Source organism: Sprattus sprattus (assembly GCF_963457725.1).
Source record: "Sprattus sprattus genome assembly, chromosome: 20".
Classification (NCBI taxonomy): Eukaryota; Metazoa; Chordata; class Actinopteri; order Clupeiformes; family Clupeidae; genus Sprattus; species Sprattus sprattus.
Window position 1 is genome coordinate 19,213,988 of NC_137918.1, and position 27,142 is coordinate 19,241,129.

General features: G+C 43.8%; 1 protein-coding gene across 3 annotated transcripts; it reads left to right on the forward strand.

The window, feature by feature from the left end:
* The first annotated feature begins 21,453 nt into the window (after window positions 1-21,453).
* On the forward strand, window positions 21,454-26,124 carry otulinb (OTU deubiquitinase with linear linkage specificity b). 3 transcript variants are annotated; one of them, XM_080859640.1, is made up of 9 exons: window positions 21,454-21,727; window positions 22,345-22,548; window positions 22,699-22,929; window positions 23,022-23,107; window positions 23,395-23,498; window positions 24,079-24,222; window positions 24,550-24,675; window positions 24,925-25,194; window positions 25,548-26,124. In XM_080859640.1, the coding sequence occupies exons 1-9, from the start codon at window positions 21,543-21,545 to the stop codon at window positions 25,830-25,832; spliced, it is 1,635 nt and encodes a 544-aa protein (XP_080715766.1). In that variant the 5' UTR covers window positions 21,454-21,542; the 3' UTR covers window positions 25,833-26,124. The 3 variants fall into 3 exon arrangements, with proteins under 3 accessions (XP_080715766.1, XP_080715767.1, XP_080715768.1); XM_080859641.1 differs by lacking the exon at window positions 21,454-21,727 and adding an exon at window positions 21,920-22,016; XM_080859642.1 differs by lacking the exon at window positions 21,454-21,727 and adding an exon at window positions 21,928-22,032.
* Window positions 26,125-27,142: the final 1,018 nt, after the last annotated feature.

The window sequence follows — 27,142 nt, forward strand, 5'->3', positions numbered from 1 at the left end:
GACATGTCATGACATTCTGCAGAGCAAGAACAGAATGAAGATTCTTCATCTCATTGTATGTGTTCTTAAATAAACCAGGCTCTCGAAGCGGGCGCTTGTGGACAGACACAGTGCTTAGTGCAGTATTGGTGTGAGTGTTTGGGGTTTCTCAGGAGGCCACCGCTCGCTCGGCAGGCAGGCAGTACTCACAGGCTGTACCGCTGCTGGAACCTCTTCCTGCAGACGAGAAAAACGACCACGAGTCAAGCAACGCCGACACATCCCACTGACCCTCTACTTTACATGAATCGGATTCTTGGCTGCGCTCGCTTGCCTTGTATCTAAGCCTGCAGAATCTCTTACAGATGTAAGTAAAACAATTAAATATATAAGTAAAAGAGGTAGCAGAGAGCTTCTCACCGTCCACATATCCCAGGATAATGTCTGGAAGAAGAGAAAGGGCAGAGAGAAAGAGAGTCATTTGATTATGCTGACCCACTCACTCAATCATTGCACCCTAAACGCACTCACATTTAAGCCTGCTGGGATATAAAGCTCTAAAAGAGCATTAATTTTTCCTGCCAACTCAATATGGAAGTCAAAAGAGAGGCGTTTCATTAGCTAGATGAGGCCAGGTGAGGCCTGGAGAGCCAGAACTTCAAACGAGAACACAAGGGTCCACACCTGAGGCATGGGAGACGAGGACTGCCCAATAGGGGTGGAGGAGGGGAACGGATCGAAGTCCAGGTCCAGGAGAGATTCGACAGGTGCTTCGTTGGGCTGACGGACACACAGAAAATGTACTTCAACAAACAGCACACAGGTGCATGAGGTCAGGCAGCCTAACACACCACATCACTGGGGTTCATGGAAGGGGTTTTGTAGTACAGCATCTATATGGGAATCTGTTCACTCTATCCTTCGCCTCTGTAGTTTGAGCCTAACTTTTAGGGTTGGTTTTAAAAATGTCAAATTCCATTACATGTGGCTGTGTAACAAGGCTGTGTGGTGGCTGTGAGGAGGCTGTGTGTGGAGGCTGTGTGTGGAGGCTGTCTGGAGGCTGTGTGGTGGCTGTGTGGTGGCTGTGGGAGAAGGCTGTGTGGAGGCTGTGAGGAGGCTGTGTGTGGAGGCTGTGTGTGGAGGCTGTCTGGAGGCTGTCTGGAGGCTGTGTGAGAAGGCTGTGTAGTGGTTGTGTGAGGAGGCTGTGTGAGAAGGGTGTGTGTGAAAGCTGTGTGAGGAGGCTGTGTGGAGGCTGTGTGGAGGCTGTGTGGTGGCTGTGGGAGAAGGCTGTGTGGAGGGTGTGTGGAGGAGGCTGTGTGGTGGCTGTGTGGAGGCTGTGTGTGGAGGTTGTGTGAGGAGGCTGTATGAGGAGGCTGTGTGTGGAGGCTGTGTGTGGAGGCTGTGTGTGGAGGTTGTGTGAGGAGGCTGTATGAGGAGGCTGTGTGTGGAGGCTGTGTGTGGAGGCTGTGTGGAGGCGGCTGTGTGTGGAGGCTGTGTGTGGAGGCTGTGTGGAGGCGGCTGTGTGTGGAGGCTGTGTGGAGGCTGTGTGGTGGCGGCTGTGTGTGGAGGCTGTGTGGAGGCGGCTGTGTGTGGAGGCTGTGTGGAGGCTGTGTGGTGGCTGTGGGAGAAGGCTGTGTGGAGGGTGTGTGTGGAGGCTGTGTGGTGGCTGTGTGAGGCGGCTGTGTGGAGGCTGTGTGAGGCGGCTGTGTGTGGAGGCTGTGTGTGGAGGTTGTGTGAGGAGGCTGTGTGGAGGCTGTGTGTGGAGGCTGTGTGTGGAGGCTGTGTGAGGAGGCTGTGTGGAGGCTGACCTGTGAGGAGGACGAGGCCGCAGGGAAGGCGCCCCCAAACAGGTCAACAATCTGCTCCTGCATTAGTTCCTTAGTGGGAGTGGCCTTTGGTGGCCTCGGAGGTCCTTTCTTTTGCTGGAGGAGAGGCATGGTAAATAGTCACACACAAACACAAAACACAAAACACACACACACACACACACACACACACACACACACACACACACACACAAATATTAATAAATACATGTACACACAAAAACACACACACAAATATCCATATATACACATACTATACACATACACACACAAATACACGTACGTATACACATACACAAACACACACACACACACACACAACACACACACACACACACACACACACACACACGCATACACACACACGCATACACGGACAACACAGGCTGTCAGATACTAAGGAGCATACAAACTGTCAGGGATTTGAGATTAACCAGCAAATACTTGAGACATAAATACAGAAACCAGAGGACATTTGGAGTGGGACTTGGGTGACTGGGTCATACTGGTCATTCTGGACATGCTACAGGGTACAGACTCACTATACACTGGGCCACTAGACAAATACTTACATCCTCACTCTGTCACGTGCAGAGGAAAACAAAGCAAGTGTGGATCAACATCAGATGCACTTCAGTTCATTTGTTTACATTTACATCTAGTCATTTAGCAGACGCTTTTATCCAAAGGGAGATAACAATCAAGCTAGGAGCAATTGAGACCTTGTTTAACAATAAATACTATTTTACATAAGAAATAGAAAAAAGTGCAGGAATGTAACTGCTGTAAGTGCAAGTTAAGTACTAGTAGAAGTGCAAGTTAGGAAGGGAGGTGCTCTCTGAAGAGCTTCCTAAAGGTAGAGAGGGGCGCCCCTGCTCTGCTAGTCATAGGCAGCTTGTTCCACCAGCGTGGAGCTACGAATGAGAATAGTCAAGATTTGTATTCAAAGTGTTTGTGACAGAACGACATTGTGCCGTCACATAACAGCATGTTCCCACATTGATGTTGAATAAACCATAACATCGCCAAATCTCAACCAAATGTTTATGGACGAGTGTGTTTGATGATATGTATAGCTAGAAAATTGTGTCTTTGTGAGGAAGAGAGAAGGTACAAATGAAACGTGTGAAAAACGTGAACTTCGAGAGCATGTGTGTAGATCTAAAAAAGATAGAGAGAGAAGGGCTAGGGGGGGGGGGGGAAGACAAAGGAAAGGCTGTGAAAGAAAGAAAGAGAGGAAGAAAGAAAGAGAGAGGCCCATTTTGCGTGAGTGTAGATCTAAAAAAGATAGAGAGAGAAGGGCTCGGGGGGGGGGTGACAATGGAGAGGTTGTGAAAGAAAGAAAGAGAGAAAGAAAGAAAGAGAGAGGCCCATTTTGCGTGAGTGTAATGTGTTGCGAGGTGGTGTACCATGGAGGGTGATTTGGGCCGTGGCGGCCCAGGGGAGGCCAGCCTCAGCATGTGGTTGGGGGTGGCGTCAGGACTGTCTGGATCAGAGTCGTCCGGAGGTGTCGGGGTACGGGCCATCCGCAGCGGACCCGAGTCACTGCATCACAGCGCACCAGGGACCAAGCATTAACCCTCTGTCTCATGCCACCAACGCTCTCTTCAATGTCAATGTGTGCAGATATAACGTACAACGTGTGCAATACGAAAACATATGTTTGGAGGGCAACATTTAAAACACCTGTTTGGAGGGCAACATTTAAAACACCTGTTTGGAGGGCAGCATTTAAAACACCTGTTTGGAGGGCAACATTTTAAACACCTGTTTGGAGGGCAACATTTAAAGGAAAGGCCATCTAAGAGAGCTCAATCACCAACTGGGAAGACCAGGTGCTGTAAGCTGAAGCTGGGTGAGCCAGTCCCTCGCTTTGTGGATACTACTGGATTACTGACACATCGAGAACAAGTGGATACCAAATCCGGTGGAAACTTGCTAGCGATGCTTCAGTATGGAGTGAGAACAACAACAATATACTAATATACTGGCCTAATGTACTCATACACTGGCCTTATGTACTAATATACTGGCCTTATGTACAATACAAATATACTGGCCTAATGTACTCATATACTGGCCTAATGTACTCATATACTGGCCTTATGTACTAATATACTGGCCTTATGTACTAATATACTGGCCTAATGTACTCATATACTGGCCTTATGTACTAATATACTGACTTAATGTACTAATATACTGGCCTAATGTACTAATATACTGGCCTGATATACTAATATACTGGCCTAATGTACTCATATACTGGCCTAATTTACTAATATACTGGCCTAATTTACTAATATACTGCCCTAATGTACTAATATACTAATATACTAATATACTATTATGTATGTGTCAGGCAACTACTATCTGAGCATCTACACGTCACTTACCGCTTAAATCTGTCATATAGGCAATGAAGCAATGTGATTAAATACATGTTTAAGTCGGTTTTTAGGACTAGGCAAACATTTACAAAGAACACTGTAGCATGAGGTGCTGTATAGAAAATGAGTGCTGTTCTTGAGCGTATGTTTTAACTTCATCATCATTATTACATGAACGTGCAAATTGAGAGCTCACCTGGGAGCTCCCTGGATCGTGAACATTTTGTCAGAATGTTGCTCAGCCAGTTTATTCATCACCTCGTACAGCTTGTGGCAAAGCTGGGAAAGAGAGAAAGAGAGAGATAGAGAGAGAGAAAAGAGAATAAATAGAAAGAAAAAAAAAGACAGAAGGACAGAGAAGAATGAAGTAAGAAACACGTCAGAAGCGAAGACATATTATCTGGATTTGTCATTCAGTTTTCAATTTAGTAACATAATAACCATGACAGTGGTAGCAGCGTCTCACCCCAGTGTAGACAATGGTGTCAGGGCACTCATATCAATAAAAAAAACTTGAACTATGATCATCATAAGCCCTTGGTGAACTACAGTATCCCCCCATCATATCTTCATGCCAGGGCCTGCAGTGCCCAAAATGTCCAGGAGAGGGCCTCCGAGAGGTGAGCTCGTGTGCTTAACCACCACCAATTCAGAGTGATCACCTCAGACACCCTGAGACAGTCAAACGTGGCCGTGGATAACTGATGTCTAACATGTCCCCATTCAGTCAGGTAAGAGGATGAACAGACAACAACACAACGCTCAATGTTATCATCGGCCAGCCCAGGAGATCTGAGGGGGGCCGCTGGGCCGCTGCTCACCCAAATCACACACAGCAGACAAAGGCTGGCTTGTGTGGGCAGTAGAGTGTGTGCAAATGGCACGCAGATGTGCCTCCAAGCACAAACACGGAGCCACATGTGTGCGGATACCACACACACACACACAAACACATACACACACACACACACACACTACACACAAACACACTCACACACACACACAAACACACACACACACACTCACACACACTAAACACACACACACACACACACACACACACACACACACTCACACACACACACACACTCACACACTAAACACACACACACACTCACACACACACACACTCACACACTAAACACACACACACACACACACACTACACACACTACAAACACACACACAACACACAAATGAATAGTGTAACAAAAATGCAGATCTCTCAAAGGCCTATTTCATTTAATTTCCCCGGCCCTTTGAAGGGAGAAGGCTTCACTAAAGGCCCGAGCGGCAGGCTGATGTGGTGGGGAGGGCAGGGAAAGCTCTTCAAAAGACTCTTGCTGCCGCTGACTGAGCGAGTGAAATGAAATGGTGCCTGTGGGCCTCGAGGGGCTGACATAAATACACACCATTCCCCACTGACAGTCTGCAGCATCCTAGCATTACCCTGCAGAATACGTCATTCAAAACTCCCCTGCCGGGCACATGCCCATTCTTACACTATAGTAAGTAAGTAAGTAAGACTTTATTTATATAGCACATTTCGTACAGGAGTTGCAATTCAAAGTGCTTTACATAAAATCAATAAGAGCAAGCAGCAGGAGCAATAAAATATTGGTCAACATCGTATCAGAACCTGATGTTCCGATAGGCTTAAAATATTAATATCATAATAAAAGTAATAAAACCCTTCTGCCTGGTATTTAGCGCAGTCGAAACCATAGTGCTGCTCCATAGATTCCGACCTACCCTGTTAAATATTCATTCTTACACTTTAGCCAATGCTGCCTGGAGTGGCTGTGTTACTGGAGAGGAATACTGGGCCATGATTTTAAAGCTAGATACCACTCTGGTGCTTCTACAAGCAATACATACAGAACTACAAGGCTGTAGTGAACATAACATAAATGTAGGCCCTTTTCATATGGAATCTGGACGTCAAAGGTCGTGCAACTGTGCACTTGATCCTCCTGGGAACCAATAATAATTATTAGTAGAATAAAAACCGCACTCTCAAGCTTTTCTCTTTAGAAATAAGACCAGTTTATTTTCGTACAGACGCGTTTCGGCCTTACGCCATCGTCACTGACGATGGCGTAAGGCCGAAACGCGTCTGTACGAAAATAAACTGGTCTTATTTTAAGCTTGAGAGTGCGGTTTTTATTCTACTAATAGTTAACATTCTTTTACTCGCACCCGAAAACGCATTTATATATATTTTTTGAAGTAGAGCGCGCCTATCCCTACTAACCAATAATAATGAACAGAATAGCACCAAAGATTAAGAGGGTATGCATGAAAAAATGTCAACTACAGAGGACACGTCTTTGGGTCGGTTCTCAGGAGGTTACGAAGCTGTTGTACCCTAAAGAGTGAATGGGTGCGTATGAAACAAAAGGTTGATGCCTCGTTGCCTCAGGTGTCAGATAAGACATAACCTTTCAGTGAAAGCATCTTCTAAGAACGTTGGTGTGACCGCAGCACGCCACAATAACGTTAAGGCTAGCAAGCGTTCTTATGCATTCAGCAGTAGCATGTGACAATGTATCACTCAACACCAGTGGTGTAGTCCAGAGTATATGCAGGTATACGGAGTATACCCACTTATTTTTCAGTCAGCATACCCACTTCTCAAAACAGGGCGTTTATCCTGTGCTGTATGGGCTGCTTAAAATTTTTTTAAAAATTAAGAGTATACCCACTTCTCCAGGGATCACTTCACCACTGCTCAACAGACAGCTGCACTAAAATGGGCTCACACGGCCTACTACGCAATCTGGCACATTCAGATTGATTTGGGGTTGTCAAGTTGTCAGGGTACGAAGATAAGGTCAACACCAAGCCATGTCAAAAACAAGACAAACAAATGTCAATTCAATGCAGCACGCTGCAATGTCATCTGCCTATCTGATTTTCTAGCTGCCTATCTTTTTCACCCATCACTCTTTCCTTGTGCTCTGCTGACTATTGTACCCTTTCATGGGCTCATGATGAGAGTCTGAAACCACAAACCTTTCAGAAACCGTCAAAGGAGTGTGAGGTGAGAACAGTGAGAGCCACATATCTGTAATGCAGCTTGGATCTCCTCCCAGACATAGGCTCTCAAATATATACAAATACAAAGTAAACAAACAGAAATGCAACATAGACACAACATGCCCACACATACACACACACACCACACACACACACCACACACACACACACACACACACACACACACACACACACTCACACACACACACACACACTGGCCACATACCACAGATATCTCTCTATGGAACTTGGCCTCCAGGCTGGTGACGCTCTTGAATGTGTTCACATAGAATCCAACTCGGCTGTAGGAGGGGAAAACACACAAAGATGAGGAAAATATGTTTCTTGTCTCTCGAATGTTTGAACAAATACAACAGCTGATGAATGACAGGTGCTGTGAAAATCACTTTCATCCCTCACAATAAATGCTCCACATGATCATGAACCACAGGGCAGAAATGACACAGATATTGTGTTAGAGACATTAAATCTAAATACTGAAAATAAAATTCAATATTTAAAATAAAGACAATACGTAAAATCTGCCTCCTTTCTACACATGGTTACGTGTAATAACATATAATTACGCCTGCAACCCATTGTGAAAAAAGCATTTCCTATCAGCTGGGCTTGTTAAGGCCGCCCTCCCCAATGTGTGTCAGCATCCTGACCATGATAGTCTGGTGAGGATGACGGAGAGAAGCGTAGTGAGGGGAGGAAGCAGGAGGATATAAATAAACTCCCGCCATCATCTTCTCCCAGCTGTGCTGAGCGGGGCTGGAGGGCCTGGCACTAAGAGCAAGCTTCCGATTGGACAGATTATACAATCAGGCTACGCTTCCCCTCCGCTCAAGCAAGCAGAGGGGGCAGGCGGAGAGGGCGTGCGGGCAGGCGGGCAGATAAGGGTGGCAGGCAGAGGGGGCGAGGGGGCGAGGGGGCGTGGGGGTAGGCAGGCTGGCAGGCAGGCAGGCAGGCGAGCTTGGCTCAGCACACTGCACACGACACACTGTGAGCTGCATGGCAGAGTGCTGTCGCATAGGCCCTGCCTCAGGTGCTGAGCAAAGCACTGGGTCATTTCCACACATGCAAGTACACCTAGGAACAGCAATCAACATCAAGGGAATGATGGAGCACTCTCTCCCTCTCTCTTTCTCTCTCTCTCTCTCTCTCTCTCTCTCTCTCTCTCTCGGTTTCTCTCTGTCTGTATGACAGTGTATTAGGGCCATTGTAGGTGAGGGAGGGGGACAATATTCAGAGAAAAAACTCTGAATTTCCAAGATTAAAGTCATATATTTACAAGAAAAAAAACTCTGATATTCTCTGAAATTTGAGTCATAATTAAAGAAAAAAAACATATGAGATTACATAAAGAAGTAAATTTACAATATATATTATTTATTTAGCGAAAACATGCCCCTGAACGTACTCATTCTATAACTACTGGCTGGTTCCACCGATGGAAAATTTGAGTTATTTCGTCGTAAATTTGTGATTTTGTAATCCCAGAGAACATCTTTTTTAACCTGAGTTTTTCTCTGGTTAATTTACGACTTTAATCTTGGGAACTCTCAATTTCTTCTCAGAATATTAGCCCTCTCCCCCGGTTCTGCAATATATATTTTTTTTTTACCTCCAACAGGGTGTGAGAGAAAGATAGAGAGAAAGAGAGAGTGTTTGTGTGTGTGTGTGAGAGAGAGAGAGAGAAAGAGAGAGAGTGTGTGTCTGTGCATGTGTGTGTGTGAGAGAGCGAAAGAAAGAGTGTGTGTGTGTGTGTGTGTGTGTGTGTGTGTGTGTGTGTGTGTGTGTGTGTGTGTGTGTGTGTGTGTGTGTGTGTGTGTGTAAGTGTGTGTGTGCGTGTGAGAGAGAGAGAAAGAGTGTGTGTGTGTGTGAGAGAGCGAGAAAGAGAGAGAGTGTGTGTCTGTGGGTGTGTGTGTGTGAGAGAGCGAGAGAGAGAGCGAGAGAGCGAGATAGAGAGAGAGAGTGTGTGTGTGTGTGTGAGAGAGAGAGAGCGAGAACACATTACATATTTTTATTTTTAACAACGCTAGTTTGACCAAGCCCTGGTGTGGCTGTCTAACCACAGTCCTTTTTTAGGCTAATGCTTTATTAATGGAGTTGAACCCAAAGGGCAAGGGGATCGCTTACCTGTCCCAGAGAGTTGGGAGCTCATCTTGCAGGCCAACATTGAGATCATCAAACACCTTCTGTGCCTTTTTCAAGTCATCCTCCGCCTGGTTGACAGGACACAGAGCATCCATACATATCTTAACACGGATCCCCCTTTATTTCAATATACACACTGTAGACCTCAACAATCTAAACGTGTCAGTCCATGGTCAACTATATATCTGAGTACATGCCAGAGTAGATCCCGACACATGATGCTAATCTATACTCTAGTATATGGTGACACGGTCATTCATTCATTCATTCTAAATGGCAGCACATATTGTTCTAGGGCTCAGCACAGTTCCCTATTTACTGAAAAGAATAACATAATAGTCTACGGTGCAGAATGTCAACATATGGCATGCCTAATCCCAAAAAAGGTTCCCCCCCACTTTTCAAGAGTCTGAGTTTATTTCCTCCTAATGGAAATACATCCAAGTACACCACTTATACGGTGATTTGTGAGGCTGTGCCATGAAAACGGTTCACTCCACAGTAACAGCTAAAGTTTCTGCACAGGCTTACAGTCTGATCGTACCTTAAGGATCTTCCTCTGGTTATTTGCACTGGTTACTTGCATGGTCTCAAGATGGTGCCTGGCACTGTCATAGTCAATCAGCTTTCTTGCTCTCTTGGATACACGTATCTGTAGAAGAAAGTTCAATTAAATAAACAAAATAAAAATAAATAATCAAAATAAAATTAAAATTAAAAATAAAAGTTACCTTTGGTAACGCTCAGATCGTTTTTAACAAACTGTACATTCCCCAGTAATGTTATCATAGATGCAAATAAAACTCAATGTAACCTCTATATATAAACAAACATTTAAATGTGTAATAGAATAGACATTTAAGCCTCAGATGGACAAATTAGGGTAACCCTGTAAAGCAGCACCTTCAGATCTGGAAACTGTGTAAGGTAATTCTCCAGCGCGCTGACGGTGGAATCCACTAGTCTCTCATGGAAATCCTCCCACAGCTCATCGCAGTTCTGCAGAAGACAATAGGGGAAACAATGTGCACACCATCATTAGCATGAAGACAATCATTTTTCCATTGCTCAACGAGACTTTCATTTTATCAAATTATGCAACCCTATTGTACAACGGGAAACTTCTGCTCTCCAGCTTTATGTGTCCAGGAATATCAAACCGTTACTGAGCTGCTCTGTATGTGCTATTATGAAGCGTTGCTGTGCAGCTCTCTAGGTGCTATTATGAAGCCACCTATTCTGCGTCTTTGTCATTGCGTCTCCAATGGTTGCATGAGTCAGGAAAATTAAATTAATTGTAACAAGATTAAATATGCTCTGAGGTGTGCTGAAGGAAGTGTGTGTGTGTGTGTGTGTGTGTGTGTGTGTGTGTGTGTGTGTGTGTGTGTGTGTGTGTGTGTGTGAGTGTGTGCGTGTGTGTGTGTTTGTGTGTGTGTGTGTGTGCGTGCGTGCGTGTTTGTGTGTGCGTGTGTGTTTGTGTGTGAGTGTGCGTGCGCGCGCGCGCGTGTGTGTGTGTGTGTGTGTGTGTGTGTGTGTGTGTGTGTGCGCGTGTGTGTGCGTGTGTGTGTGTGTGTGTGTGTGTGTGTGTGTGCGTGTGTGTGTGTGTGTGTCTGTGTGTGTGTGTGTGTGTGTGTGTTTCATCTCAGACGAACATGCTAAATATGTTTTGCTCGCTCCCGGAGCAGTTATTAGTGAATAAATGAAGCGCTAACAGGAAGTGTAGCTCCCAGTAATCATTCGAGGTACACAAACACATGAGTCATCATAATATTGTTCCAGTTGGCCAGTTAATGATGAACGAAGAAGTGCTTTGTGTTTCCCCTAACCTTAATCAAAAAAGTAACCTTTCAAGAGTGGTGCTTTCAAACACCCAAATTCTGAAAACAGCATGGGGGTGATTTTCAACTAAGTGGAGTCACTGAACCTGCAACTCCAGTGCCAGCAGTTATTATCCATAGCAGTTTTCATCCATTGTTCATGTCTGACATTCCTTGGTATCCCAGGTTTACCCAAAGAGACATGATCAAACCCCCATGGACAATTAGAATAGTGTGGTATGATAATATAGCCACTAGGCATGCATGTCAAACACTGAAGTCCTTTAACACTGACTAACCCTCAGCAGATATCTTTGACAGGGAGAGAAGGGAACTTGTCAGTGGCCCACTCATAAGAATGTCTTATTTCCCCTGAGACAAGGGCCTTGTATTACCTGAACACTGGCTGTGTTATTTTCAACTTGCAGTCACAACAGATGAGTCAAACCGTCCTACTGAGTGACACATCAAATACTGCAGTACCTTGTAACACTTGTACGGATGTGTCAAGCTGATAGAGGACATGACAATATAAGTGACAAGACAATGAGAGTCTGTCACTTGTTTGCTTTTGAGGTACTCGTCTACACAACTCAGCTATCAACTATGATGCTAAATGCACCCCCCTCAGGTGGTCATCTGGCAGCTGCTCTCACGTGAAAAAGGAAATGAGCCATCTTCTTTTTAAAGCAGCACTGTGGAGTTTTGGTTTAAGCTAGTGAGCTATTGTTACGGGGTATAATAGCGGCATCCGGCGTTATTAAATTTAGCATATCGATTGTTTAACAGACTTGCCGATAACCGACGTAGCTACGCCAGCTACCTACAAAGCATGCAAGGACCTTACAAACACCACCAATAGCACAGTTGGCACTGTGGGCTTGCTAGCTGGTGTCTTTTAGTGATATTGTTGGTGATGTCGTACTGTGAAAGTTTTTCTAGCATTTTCACGAGATTTCACCCGAACAACAGAACTACATAGCATAGCCTGGAAGGCTAGTGGGAAAAACAGCTGTGTATATCTGTCCTTCCATTGACCATACACCATCCTCATGAATTTGAGGATGTTACCAAAAATAGGTTTTTATAAATAGTTACTTATTTATATTTATATAGAAAAAAAAACTACCTCAAGAAGTGATAGATTGTTTCATTGTACTTGACTTGTAAATGACTGCCAGCTCGTTTAAACTATACAAATGTCACAACCTTAAAAAAGTAACTTTAAAAGTACATTTTCATCATTAAAATAACACCTCACAGGGGAATATGCCATGGTTCACTGTTCTCCTTACCTTTCCGATGGTCATGACATCGTCCCTCCCATGCCAGTCTGGCTCATAGACTTCATGAAGCGACTCAGTGAGGCTCATAGAGGCCTGTTGCATAGCTATAGGTCAAACAACAAGGAGGGTCATTACAATCAACACCTTCTCACTTTCAAACCATCATACACATGATACTGTATGTGTGTGTGTCTGTGTATGTCTGTCTGTCTGCCTGTATGTTCACATATGTGTGTATGTCTGTGTGTATCTGTCTGCCTGTATGGCACATACGTGTGTGTGTCTGTGTGTGTCTGTCGTCTGCCTGTATGTGTATGCACTGAAACTTTTTTTCCGCAACTCACCTTTTACAGCTGCCAGATAAGTCCTCATCTCCCTCTGCAACCGGGAGCCCTCAAACTGTAGGATTAACAAAGACAAACTCAGAGAAATCACACACACTCATACACACACACACACATACACACACTCACTTCAATCCCAACCCCTACACACACATGCTCATCACATTTGTGCCCAATCCCCCTCTCAGACAAAATGACTTGCACATGCATCCACACAGAACAGCATACACGCTGAGAAATACACTTCTATGGCGTGGACTGGCGTCACACTCACTTCCTTGTTGAAACAAATCAGTTCCTCTCTGCCTCATACACTGAATATAAATTCTCAAACAAACAAACTTTTCTACAATAATTCAGCCCCCTCAATTTATGGGTAAAGACCAACAGAAGTGCATCTGTCTCCACTCAACACTTGTGTTGACATCTGTGTTGAAATAACTGTATGGACCAGGGCACAGTGCTCTCCATGGTCCTGAAATGAGATTAGTGGTTTCCATCAGTGCCTTGTTAACAAACTCAAAGGCTCATACGTATTCTGGGCACAGTTGCACTGACTGCATGACTCTCATGTTAGTGCACCAAGGAAGCGAGGTGCGTTGACAGAGCGCGTGTTCAACAGCCTGGAAACAACAAGCTCTGCTTTGCCTGGTGACAGCCGTCTGTACAGTGCACATTGGGTCAATTGGACTTTGATGTGATCTGAGTGGATTGCCCAGCAAATATGTTTCCCTCCAACAATTAGCACAGCTGCAAAGTCTGTGTCTTCTCTCCCTTTTTTCTCTAGGGGACTGATGTAAATGTGAATGAATCAGACATAAGTAAATATTCTGGAAGAGCATTTAACGCAGGCGGGGGGATAGACGGTTATTTGGGGGTTCTGTTTTACAGGGACATGCATTATATGTGGGCTTGTCAGATGAAGGAAACTAGGAAGCTAGGAACTCTGTACAGCAGTGTCAGACTCTGAGTCGGCACATTCCCTCTCTGTCTGGTTAAATCTGCTGTCAGGCCACTTGGCAGCAGACATGAATCTCACAGCAACTGCTACAAATGTGAACAATACACTGTGGACCACTTGCGGTCAAGCGCTCCAAAAAAAACAACGCAGGCACAGATCAAGGACATATCACAATGCATCTCTGGGGAAATGTGAGGAGATAAGAGAAAAGAAGAGGAGGGTTGAGAAGAGGAGAGGAGTGAAGAGAAGATGAGAGAAGAGAAGAGAAATGGAGAGAAGAGAAGAGAAGAGAAGAGAAGAGAAGAGAAGAGGAGAGGAGAGGAGAGAAGAATAAAGAAGAGGAGAGAAGAGTAAAGAAGAGGAGAGGAGAGGAGAGAAGAGGAGAGGAGAGGAGAGAAGAATAAAGAAGAGGAGAGGAGAGAAGAGAACATAAGATAAGATGAGAGGAGAGAAGAGAAGAGAAGAGAAGAGAAGAGAAGAGAAGAGAAGAGAAGAGAAGGGAAGAGAGGAGCAGAGAACCAGGAGGCTGTTTCCGTGCGTGTCCAGGCACCCTGGGGCATGAGGCACTTTAATCAGGATTAGAGGGTGCAAGTGGAGAGGTGGGATTAGGCAGCCCTGTTTTCTCTAGTAAAATCACAGCGCTTCAAGAAAGTACATTTTTCTGCTTTCTATTCACACAAACCTCTTACTATCGTTTCCCAAAGACCCGATATGAATCATTTCCTCTGATCTATTGATCAGCTATTGATTTAGATGCACCATGCCAGAAACACATTCAAGTCCTACCAACATCTTGTATGTGTATGGTTACACATACTGTTGTACTTGTACCAGTGTTTACAAAACATATTGGATGTGCTTGTCATGTTTGGCTTGCCATGTTTCCCTCTTGTCAATACAGGGATAGAGGCAGCATGTCAAAATGTGTGCCTGAGGTCTCCTTGGGTTACACCTATGGATTTAGCGAGTCAGCACTTCTGCAATGGGAATGATCTATCTGGCAAGATAACATCCAGAACAGCCAGAACTTTCACTGAACACCCTTTAGACAGCACTGTCAGTTCTGCCTGGTCTTATCACATAATCTGAAGTTACGCCAGGCTATGCATACATCAGTATGAAGAGGTCTGTTTTGAGGACTTGGCTTGTTAACTAGAGCATCTGTGTATGCAATGAAAGGGCACCGTTTAGGGGCATGATGGTTTGTGTTTAATCAGTCTTTCACCTGTATACCTTCAGACACCATGTTTCCTGAACGTATGAAGTGATGCCTTTTTATATTTTGTGTTGTCTAATTATTATAATGTAGCCTTATAATGTAGCCTATTATATGGTAGCCTTACCTCCTGTCTCTTGAAGTTCTGGACAACCTGTTCAAACTGCTCATCTTTCGTCTCATCAGCCTTCCCCAACTTCTGCAGCACCTGGAATAAGACACATATCACATGGGAGTGGGGGTGGGATGGGTGGGTAAGCACACACTACAGCCCTACAGAACAAAAACCCTCTATGAGAGCTTTGATATGAAAGACCCTCTTTTCGATTGGAACCATGGGTTACATCTTAGGTATTTGGGAGAAGTCATACATGAATATCTTAGGTATTTGGGAGAAGTCATACATGAATAACTTAGGTATTTGGGAGAAGTCATACATGAATATCTTAGGTATTTGGGAGAAGTCATTCATGAATATCTTAGGTATTTGGGAGAAGTCATACATGAAAGAAATGTGAATTAGAAATACATGAAACACAAAAGCTGGCATGCACAAAAACAAAACAAAGCCAGAGGATAGACAACAGAGAGGAGGACAAATCCTCTTAAAGGGTCCCCTTGAAAAGCAGATAAACACACACCAATCCCACTCAACAAGGCAACCTGGGCCCCCAGACTGCTATGGACTACAGTCTATGATGTGCTCACTAGCCACTGATACAATGATGAAGTAATTTAAATTGAGCAGTTCCTCTAAACTGTAAATCTCTAGCAGTGCTACAGCACAACCATCTCACACTGTACACTGTGAGCAACAACGCCAGTACCACAGCCCTGCTTAGACATATCATATGCAATAACAGTGAGAAGGCCTAGATCCTGAGTGAAGCTGCATTAAAACCCCTGAGCTTAGGGCCAACCAATCCTGCAACATTGTCTGATGATGTCATCCCTCTGCTCTCGTGTGAGCAGATGACAGATGAACCACGTAGAGACCAAGACACAGCCAGAGAGAGAGAGAGAGAGAGAGAGAAAGAGAAAGAGAGAGAGAGAGAGAGAGAGACTGAGGGTGTGAGCAAGCGTGTAAGTGTGTGTGTAGTGTATGCAGGGAGATAGAGGGAAACAGAGAAAGAGAGAGGCAGAGAGAGATTCTAGTCTAGCACATCAGCCCACAGCCAAAATGATGACACATCACTCACATCACAAGACTCGCCCACTTTTCAGCCAAGAGTAGCACATGAAAATGGTCGATCATAACCACATGCTACAACAGCTAGGCCTTTGGCTGAGATAAAAGGGGATTCATAGCCATTACAGCAGTATTACTGACATGTCAGAAACATCAATAGAACAACTGTGTCCCTAGTTAAAGCACATTGATTAAACACATATTTCCGAAGGACGATGTCACCTGGCTGGGTATGGCATGCTGAGGATGGTAGCTGAGTTATTGCGTTCCTACGGCAACAGAGTGGAATGTCCTCAGAGCTGAGCTTTCACACCTACACGTCGCATCAGGACAAACGTCTGATCTAAAAAGGCTTAGTGCCAACACGGCTAGCAGACGCTAAACACACAGAGGAAGCAGCTCCCCATAGGCATGCCTGTGCAGCTGTTAGCATGTAGCTAGCTAACTCATCAGAGCCACACATCCACTACAGTTACTACTGTAACGCTCTCCTGTCTGGTCTACCAAAAAAAAGCTATTAGTCAACTACAAATGATACAGAATGCTGCAGCACAAATCCACAACAAGACTAGACGGAGTGCGCACATCACACCAGTCCTAAAATCACTGCATTGGTAACCTGTTCGCTTCAGAATAGCTCTTAAGGTACACACCCACTAGATCCCTAAGGTCCTCTGGCACTGAACTCTTAACAGTTCCACAAAGCCACGACCGAGAGACATAGAGAGGAATCGATTTGTTTTTATGCTCCCAGCCTTTGGAAATACTCTGCCGAAAGAATGGCCGAAACCTTGGAAACCTTTAAGCAAGATCTTAAGGCATATTCTCTATGATGTGTATCTGTTCTCAGTTGTCTGTAGTGGCTATGTTGTACATGTGTATATGTGTGCACACATTTTCACACCACACTACAGACCAATGAAACAGCTACCAGGCTCTGTTTAGACAGAGACAACTGACATTATTGCATCATCCCATATTTGGCATAGAGAACATGTCCAGAGAATTGAGGAATCTACTGAAGTTGTGATGTATTACTTTCCAAAAGAATGCAGAAATGACACATTGACTTAATTCTGATACTTGGCAAAGTTCTGCATTAGCCTACTTGACTGATTGTTAATAAAGCTTAACATTTTGGAAATTTGTGATAGTGTAGGTGTCCTTCTTAAGGCAGATCTGGCTTTTTTAAAAGGCGGTGGTGGTACAATTAGCACCAGTGGTAACATTGAGATTAGGTTCTTATGTTACATGGTCTTGTGGGCCACAGCCAAGTCCAAATGGCTCTACTAGGTTAATAATTGCAAGCTCTTCTTATCAGATTCGGAAACAATATTGTGACTTGTACTTCTGTCTCCTGTCTGTTGTGTCGCTGTGAAATATTACCCCTCACCTGATCTGTGGTGGCTATGAACAGAGCAATCAGTAGGCCCAACATTCTAATCTTCTAAATGGCCCAATCTGGTCAGAGATGGTTTGGCCGTTGGTATAACATTAGACCTGGGCACAATTTCTAGTTAGGACATGCAATCCAGCTCAGGCAACCAGTCCATGAAATATTAACGTACCTTGGCAAGGCAACCCACCCACCCTCTCACAAACACACACACACACGCAGAAAAACAAAAGAAAAATACCTGGTTCAATCTACAATCAACTCCCTTTTACCTATACCCAAATATATAAGTATGTCATAAACGACTGCTGTAAGTAAATGACAATGATGTGTCCTCTTTCATTTCAAAAAGTGGGAATTGGTAGAGAAAACTTATATCACTGAGGTTGGCCTCCCCCCTCTGACCAATTCATTATGTATGCTACTCATCTGAATTGAAAGACGCTGTCTGCCTACCAGCGGCTGAACAAATTAAATTGCCTTGTGTCGTGTCATTGAATGGGTCCCGTCATCATTCTTCCTCTGCAGATTACGTTACAAGGCAAGGATTGACTGTAAATACACCACAGGTTTTGATGATGTGTTTGCCATGTAATGTACATCTAAAAGAGTTGCAAATGTGGTTTCATTACAGAGCAGTGAGGCCCTAACTAAAGGATCTCGTTCCAGGCTCTGCGTGATCTATCCTGATCCAGGAGCTCATGTTACAGTCACTCTCTACCAGACACAACGACCTGCCAATGACTGAGGTCGGTTAACCTGTTTAATAAACACACTTTCTGCACGTCCCAAAGTGCTCTATTAAAACTGATATCTGATCAAATGAGAGGAACCTATCCCACATCTCTTTAGTAATGTATCTGCTGAAAGTTTCCACATGTCACTGCTTTCAAGTATTACAAGTAGTGTTGTACCCAGTGACAAACAGTTATAGCTGTTGTGTAATAGATTGATTCTGGTCTACAGCTCTGTCAGACTCTCTCAACCGCAGCATATCCCTTGCCATACTGAAGGCAGTACATACATTTGCAGTCCTTCAGCAAACACAAAACCTCATGGACAAGAACATTCTGAAATATTTACACGTAATATGTCAAGTCTCCACAAAGACGTGCCAACCAATACCCAATAACCCAACCCATCGGCCTCAAAGGTACGCCTATGTCCTTTCGGCAGGCAGTGAGCTCTGCTATAGGCCTACCAGGTGTTCAAAAACACAGGACACGTCACAGCAAGCACTGATCTTCACTCTCGCTTCGTTAGACGACTATGGCTGTTCGACAGCTTGGATATTAAAAGAAAAGCAATCCTCTTAGTGCAGCCCGGGAACGCCATGCGCACCGTGTTTACCAATGGGAATAGACTGGTGAAATAACTGTATATATTTAAGACATCCGGTTCTACATAACATTCATGGCACGTTTTTGCTATGTAGTCAATATAGCTTATAACTCTAGATCTACACACCTGCCAATGCCGCTCCTGCTAGGAAGAAGTGTTTGAATAAAAGGGGAATATGTCCCCTCTACGCATGATGGGCTTGTGTCTAATCGGTCTTTTTTTCTTTTAAGTGATAAGCTTTATATGACAAAGGTTTCATACACATTTCCCATCTTAACTAGAGAGTGAATTGCTTGTCCTATTTATAGGCCATGGTTTTAAATAGAAGAGATTGTCGAATGTATTATCCCTACAACCGAAATCGGTTAACTCAGGCGTTTAGCCTACTCTGAGGGATGAGCATAGCGTGGCTCCCATCGGAAGTCTACCCCAGCTATCGTTCATACCGCAGAGAGGGCATCCCCCACCCCCCTTCCATTGACCTTGCAGGGAAATTATTGCCTCAAGTTCCTCGCAAAACTGTCAAATACCCCGAGCGAAAGACAGAATTGGCCTGCTTGAAAATAATAACAACACCGCAACCATATCATTTTCAAGACGGGATATTTAACTCGTTAATCGCGTTGTAGTAATTCGTCTTGGAGCTGTAATAGAAATGGGTCTTGAATCTCTGCATGTTGACCATAAGTAAAGATGAAACCGCTATTCAATTATAAAAGCTTGTAAAATAACGCAACCATCGCTATGTGATATTCGTCCCCCACTGTGGTTTTAAGTGGATATATTGCCTCGAAGTAGTCTTGGCTATATTCTCCTGTCACTTCGAAATGGCAGTGGTGGGTAAGATTGCAGCCTAACGCTAAGGTTGTCACCAAATAAACCCTTACGCATTCGGCTATAATTCGTCGTGGCAATAGAATATCGACGCCTACAGAGAAACTGCATTAAACCAACGGTGAAATAACACTATAGGAGTAGAATATTATCTCAATGAAGGTAGGTTATTGCCTCATCCCTGCACCTACTCTTCCAATTGCCTACAGACTCGAGTAGCCTAGCCCAAGCATCTTCTGGACAGCTCCTTTGCGAACGTAAAGCTTGCAACAGCCAAGGCAAACATATTCTGACACAAATATTTTGTTTAGTGATCATGCATGAAAACATTTGTAATTTCGTACCTTTTCCTGGGCCCGACTGAGCCGTTTCTGGACGTTTTTGGCGAAAATGCCCGTTTTAATTTCGGCCATGGCTGGTACTGAAACTGAAAGGGACGCTTCAGCACCAACAGATCCGCTCACAGTTGGAGCAGAAGGGGGAGGAGTAGCCTTGCACTTAAAGCCACAGCTCAAATTACATAGCACAATTCTAATTGTCTTGAATCCAATAGCGGTTTTCGTTTATTAACGAATTAGTTTATCTGAATAATTTACCAAGCAACACAGGACTACGCATATCTATGTTCTATCCGATCTGTTTGGGCGGAACTCTGCTTTCTGCTGTAAGAATTTACATGGCTGCGTCAACGTTAAATTACAGATCTTCATCGATGTGGATAGCCTGTCTTCTATAAGATTGCACTGGAAAAGCCCATAGTTGTAATGTACACATTGGACATGGTTAAATAGCCCGTGGTCATTATAGGGCTTCGAAAGAGAGAGGGATACAACATTGCTGAACACACTGACTCTGGCCATGTTCTCTTTCCAGCATTTTCACTTCAAATCCTTCTAGATACATTGAATGGCAGAGCTACAAGTTACGTTTCTTCACAGGTTCGGTGTGTGCGGTTCAAAATGCTTGTGGCAAACAGAACAAGAGTTCCCTGCAGCCAACAAAGTTACACTAGACACCACAGTAATCACAGATTTGTACCTTTTGTTCAACCCTAAGCCAAGGAGTTTAGTTATACCACAGTTGATCAATAAATCAATACTATGGCAGGGCACTGGGATGATGATCAATAGGTAAGGGGGTTGGTACTGAATATTCTAAAAGGCAGGTTCGCTGTGTGTCTTGCACAGGCCCGGGGACAAGATGATCTCCACACCCTCCCTGAGCACAGCAGATGCTGATTGTCTGCCTATTGCCTAGTACAAGTGATGCCGGTTCCTCAGCACTACAATAGCAGATAAAACTATATTTACTATAGCAGATCTTGTCATTTCAATGGTTGCATATGGTTTTATGATATATATATATTATATATATGGTTACATTAATACGGTTTAATAGAAGCCTAAATGCAACAATTTAAATAAAATAAAAAATGGTTTGGAATAGAATAGTATGTATACAGTCTTTTTAAGTGATAAATTGTGGTTGAAGAGGTGACTGCTGCTGCCACCTACTGGATCATATTGGCTACTCCATGGCCCGATCACAACTGTGAGCATGGGGTCAGATATCACAGGGGGTTATTCCAGTCAGATTCTATTTTAGGAGCCTTGTTCCAGGGAGCCTGAGGATTATACATGGTATACACACATTCAGATAGACCCTCAAACAATCAGAGCAGAAAGGTCATGTAATCACCATAGGTGGGCTGAAAATGGAGTGAAATCTCTCTGGTAGCCAAAAGAAAACAGGTGGCAGAAAATGGGCAACTGCTGCAAAGGCCAATCTGAAAATAACCTCGTGAACAGAGAAGGTTTCCTGAAAGAAAAAGCGAAGAACCCTGGGGTTAGCGCCAAAAGTGATGGCGTATCTCAGGAAGAGGCTGTGGAGGGGTACAAGAGGAATGCAATGTCTGGGATTAGTTCAGTAAGAACATCAGTAAAAAGGTAAATAATAATAGATTTGTTGTCTCACTTAAAGTGCCTCAACAATCTTTTAGTGGTTTACGTTCTATAACCCCTGATACCTTGTCCAATCTGTTGTCTGACCAATATGCAGTCCTCCAAAGGCATTTCGCTCGCTCTATGACTTATGTAAACAGCATTTCCCACAATCCGCTGCACCAGGAAGTGTTTGAAATCGTGAAAGGATTAGTTGTAGGTGGATTAGCTGTCATGCTTTCATTATTTTTCACGACTATTTCAGTGTAAATAACGAAAATGCATACGACAAGCGGTAAGAACTAGGGCTGGTAAGACGAACCCTTCAATTCCCCCTACCCAGTTATATTTCTAGTTAGCTTGATCTAACAAGGTAGCTAGATAGCTACCTAGCATCTATGTTTATGCTACAAATAATGGATACTGTATCAGTAGCCATCGTACAGTAGCAGACTATTTCCTAAAATAGTAAACAGCGTGTTTCTCTAAGTGTTACAAATGTACGTTATCAAGCCAATGTTAAAATCAGCATACATCCAGTGAGCTAAAGTTAGCCTATACTTTTGATGTTGGGTGGGTAGTGGATGGCCAGTTGGCATTACGAATTGTTTCAATTCCTCTAGTTACAGCGCCGTCCCTAGAAATGAGGTCCATCCCGTGCCCGTAAAGACTACTATGCCTCCGGTTCATCCCGGGGAGGAGGACCCAGATGGTCATTGGGATTCTGTCAAACAAGATAACCACCTACAAGAGTTAACATTAGGCCTGCCTTCTACTTCCTCTCCTGACTGTCAAGCCAAAAGGGCTGAAATACAAGAGTGTAACCGGTATATGTTTTATAAGTCGTTATCACTAAACAAGTAGGCTACCCTACTTTTGTGTATTCGGCATGTGAAAGTGTATTAATACCTGTGACACTGCTTTATTTTTTTCCTCTGAGTAACTGAGTAACTCTTTGTTTTTAACCATTGTCTAAGATTTGGGGATGACTCCCACGCGAACTGTTCACAGCTGAAAGAGGGAAATGCGGTAGGGAGCTGTGAACAGATTGCTGAACCAAATAATGAAAACCGGCCTAGACTGGCGAGAACCATGGACAGGACTACCCCAGCTATGCTGTCAACATCTCAGGACAAAGCCACTGTACGGAAAGGCTCAGAAGAACACAAGGTTCCTGCCACCTCCATAATGCCAGAAGAGGACCACAGGTATTCCCAAAACGCACAATAGCAAATGTGCTGCGCAAAGATTGTGAAGAATATTGATGTTAAGATTCTTTTTTTTTATGTTGTTTTCCTAGTGAAGAAGACCTGTATAGAGGAGAGGATGAAATTGAGAAGGAACGACATGCAAAAGACAGCACGTGTCCTGGGAGTCAGTCAGCATGTGGGTGAAGCAGCACATTGGTTTAAGAAGACATTTTCCTCAGGCACACCCGCTCTCACCTTTCAGACTTCCTCCACATATGACTCCAGCTCCACAAATGATAATAACAGCATAATATAACAGTAGAAATTATGGGTTCAGTGTCTGGTGAGCACAGACACAAGAAATAAAATCACTGAACCTTTTTTTTAACAAATGCATTACGTTTACAGTACCAGTCTAAATGACTGAACAGTATTATTCTCACTTTGATGTGGTGAAAAGTCATTTCTTTTCCTTGTCCTCAGTGGCTTCAGAGGACCAGTGCAGTGTGGAAGAGCCGGTAGACCTCTTGACCTATAGTCAAAGAGAGTGGAGGGGAAACACCAGCAAAAGTGTCCTTATCAGAAAGGTCAGTATCCTCAAAGGGTGTTGCCACTGAAGAACACTTTCAAACTGACCTTTCACGTGCTGCATGACCATGAGGCCTGTGCTGTGTATGTGTGCAGTATAGTGACTCAGCATTCAAGTGTCTTATTTGACACATGTTTACAAGTGTATTTAAACGTGTGCTTAAACTGGTGGAACACAGTACAGCAGTGTGGAAATTGAGTGCAACAGTGTCCCACATGAGGCACTGTATACATTTTTGTAGTTAAAGGTACAGTTCGCAATTCTTCCAAAAGGTTGATATTTGAGCTCAACAGCCAATCAAATTACACCATCCTGAAGCAACGTGTTCATCGGCTGGAATTGAAAAACTCACCTGATTTTTTTTTTTGAACGCACACACGGAACAGATTGTTAGAGGAACTTTTTGCTGAATTTGACCAAAAGTTTATTGGATTAGAATTGCAGACTCTACCTCTAATGACTGTGAAGATTGTGAAGATGTTTTAGTGTTGACACCTTGCCTTCCTCTTTTGAATGTTAGGGTTATGAGAAGATATCCCACGAGATTGACCGCCTTGCCTTCCTCTTTTCAATGTTAGGGTTATGAGAAGATATCCCAGGAGTTTGACGGCCTGCGCAGGGTGAGGGGGGATAACTACTGCGCACTAAGGGCTACCCTCTTTCAGCTCTTCACTAAGTCCAATCAACTTCCAGCCTGGTTAGAAAACCATGATATCAGCCTGGTGTGTATTACTTCCAATGGAAATGTGCCTATGTGTTTTTAAATAGAAGGGATGCTGTATAGAGATGCTGTAGTTCTTTTTCATTAGATTCACAGCACCCACATTACATCATTCTCTCATTTGAATTAAATTCTTGGCGGCAATGGTTTGCACAGGAGTAATTTATTCCCACACTACGCTTACTCTGCTGGGACTGATTTTGTGACAGACATGTCAGAAAAGTCCATGTGAATTCCAGAATCCCACCTTTTAAGTTTACTGATCAAGTAATTCCCAGAATAACCTGTCACTCACCTGGTCGCTGTTTCATTTTGTGGTTCTATGCAGTGGCCAACAGAGATTCCATCTGAGAAGGATCTGGTAGATCAGTGGAAGTTTCCCTTTGAAAACTGGAGCGGCACCGGCGGCGCTGTGGAACAACTGGGCCACTATCTAAAGCTCCTGAAGAAACGGGTCATTGCTTTTATCTCTGTCTCTCTATCATATCTTTACTCTAGTTTAGTCTCATTCTTTCATGGAATAAAATAACTGATGCACAGCATGGAAGTGAATTTCGCAAATACTGCCTACTATACATACGCACGTAACTGCACCTAAGTAGCCTCCGATTATGCCTGCGCACTTAGATTGTACTTTGCCTCTTTTAGAAGTTATAATAATAAAGATCACTATAATAATCATCCATGTCTCCTCTCTCTGCAGTGGCAGGAGGCGGTGGAGGCCCGCGGGCCGGAGGAGAGGGAGGCTCTGTGCCAGGAGGTGTTCCAGGGTAGGGAGGAGGAATACGGGCTCCTGGAGGCCCTCAAGTTCCTCATGCTGCGGACAGCCGTGGAGCTGCACGGCGCCAGCGAGCGCGGGGACGCCGTGCCCGAGTTCTGTTGGCTGCTGTTCGCACGCGACTCCTCCCGCTGCCCCAGGAGCCTTCTGACCAACCACCTGCAGCATGTGGGCTTCAGCGGAGGGCTAGAGCAGGTCAGCGCACCCCTGTGCCCTATCTAGCACAAGCAGGATAGCTAGCTGGTGCTCTTGACCTAGGCATACGGAAGAATTATCCTTTATAATAAATAGTACAATGAAGAATGAAATGCTAGCACGGCAGTAGACGGAGGATAAACTGTCATTAACATTACTGCTAATGTATTTATTTATGATACGTTTCATTCCATTTTGAGCTGTGAATTACCTTTACCCATGTTTTTGACTTGCATGATTTGTACAGTTGTACAATATTTTTTTATATTTAACAGCATATACTGATACACAGTTCAGCAAAATACATGTAGATGACATAAGAAAAATGTCAACCTCCCTTGTCTGTACTGCAGGTGGAGATGTTTCTCCTTGGCTACTCCCTACAGCAGACCATTGAGGTCTACCGGCTCTACAAGGCCGACACGGAAGAGTTCGTCACCTACTACCCTGATGACCATAAAGAGGACTGGCCTCACCTTTGTCTGCTGACGGAGGACGACAGGCACTACAATGTTCCAGTCCCCAGAACGCAGAAAGTACCTAAGCCCAACTCCTCAGGCAAGCCCCTGTGGCTTCCGCCCTCAGGAAGTACACCTATGCATGGACCCCCTAGCCAGACAGGGAGGACCTACGTCTAATTTATTACAGCAGATTTGCCCCTACTCTGACAATCAAGAGTGTGGAATTCAATTATCCAATGCAAATGCTCTTTTTAGGATAGGTGTGTGTATGTAAGATGTAATGTTTTGTTTTTGTTTTTTTTAATTATGTGGTTGTATAAATTGATTATTAGCATTCAGGCGGTGATTGTTTAAACATATGTTTTGTGCTGTAGTTTTAAGGTTTTCTCCCCTCTGTTATTCCAAAACAGATTATTTGTATCCTTTTATTATAATTATTTTTTTTAAATCTGTTTAAAATTTCTTATTGAGTAGGTTGTATTGATAGAGATATTTCTGACATGAAACTGAACTTCTTTGAATGAATGAATGAGTCATAAGAATAAATACATTTGTTTACCTCTTAGATGAAAACCTGTGTTTTCATTTTCCACATTTGTTGTTGTTGTCAGTGTTTTTGCGTTCCAACAACAACAACAACTTTCCATTTCCCCCCTCATGTCATTCTCACCTGCAGTTCCATTCTTCACCTTATGGTTTCGCCTTTGTGTCACTGTTAATTGGAAATTGTATAGCTGCGTTGAAATGCCAATGAACTTTAAGCCTTGAGGTCAAAACAAATCTGGATGCCAACACCGATTGCGACAAACCTTTTAGCTGAACATTATCCCACACTGTCTATAACCTCAGCCTGATGGGCTCAGGGAATGGTGTAATGTCAACAGGAGTTGTTGTAAAAGATGTGTGTGTGTGTGTGTTTTAGTCTGTGCAATCACCCATGTGTTAATGTAAGGTTTTGATTGTAAAGATCTTACTCTAGTATTTATCTCATATACATGGGGTTGGTCCATTTGTATCACAGAAATCACATTACAGATCATGAACCCATTGCCCCCACTCTATTTTGGCAGGGTCGATGTTGTACCGCCTTTTGGAGGGTTGGAAGATAAAGATAGAAGATATGCATTCCTACATAGATCAAGGGATTCAGCCAGGGTTGAGACTTTTAAGATAAAACCATTACCCTTTTGATGACTAAATTATATTCAATTCCATTCAATTTTATTTATATAGTGCCACAACAATACAATTGTCTCAAGGCGCTTTACAGAGCCTGGACCCTCTTAGTGCAAGCACAATGGCAGGAGGGGCAAGGAAAAACTCCCTGTTAGTCAGGAAAGAACCTTTATCACGGCACATAAGGGGGGGCCCATCTGCTTGAGGTCGGCCGGGTGGATATGTTTATTTAATATATTTAAAGGTATATGTAAAATATTAGATTGTTCGTCTGATTATACAAGGGGAAGCTGATGAATCAGAATGAAGTT

Coding starts and splice junctions, on each gene's coding strand:
- otulinb (XM_080859640.1), top strand. CDS start 21,543: ATGGGCAACTGCTGCAAAGGCCAATCTGAAAATAACCTCGTGAACAGA. Junction 22,930..23,021: donor ATGCCAGAAGAGGACCACAG/GTATTCCCAAAA, acceptor TTGTTTTCCTAG/TGAAGAAGACCTGTATAGAG. Junction 24,676..24,924: donor TAAAGCTCCTGAAGAAACGG/GTCATTGCTTTT, acceptor CTCTCTCTGCAG/TGGCAGGAGGCGGTGGAGGC.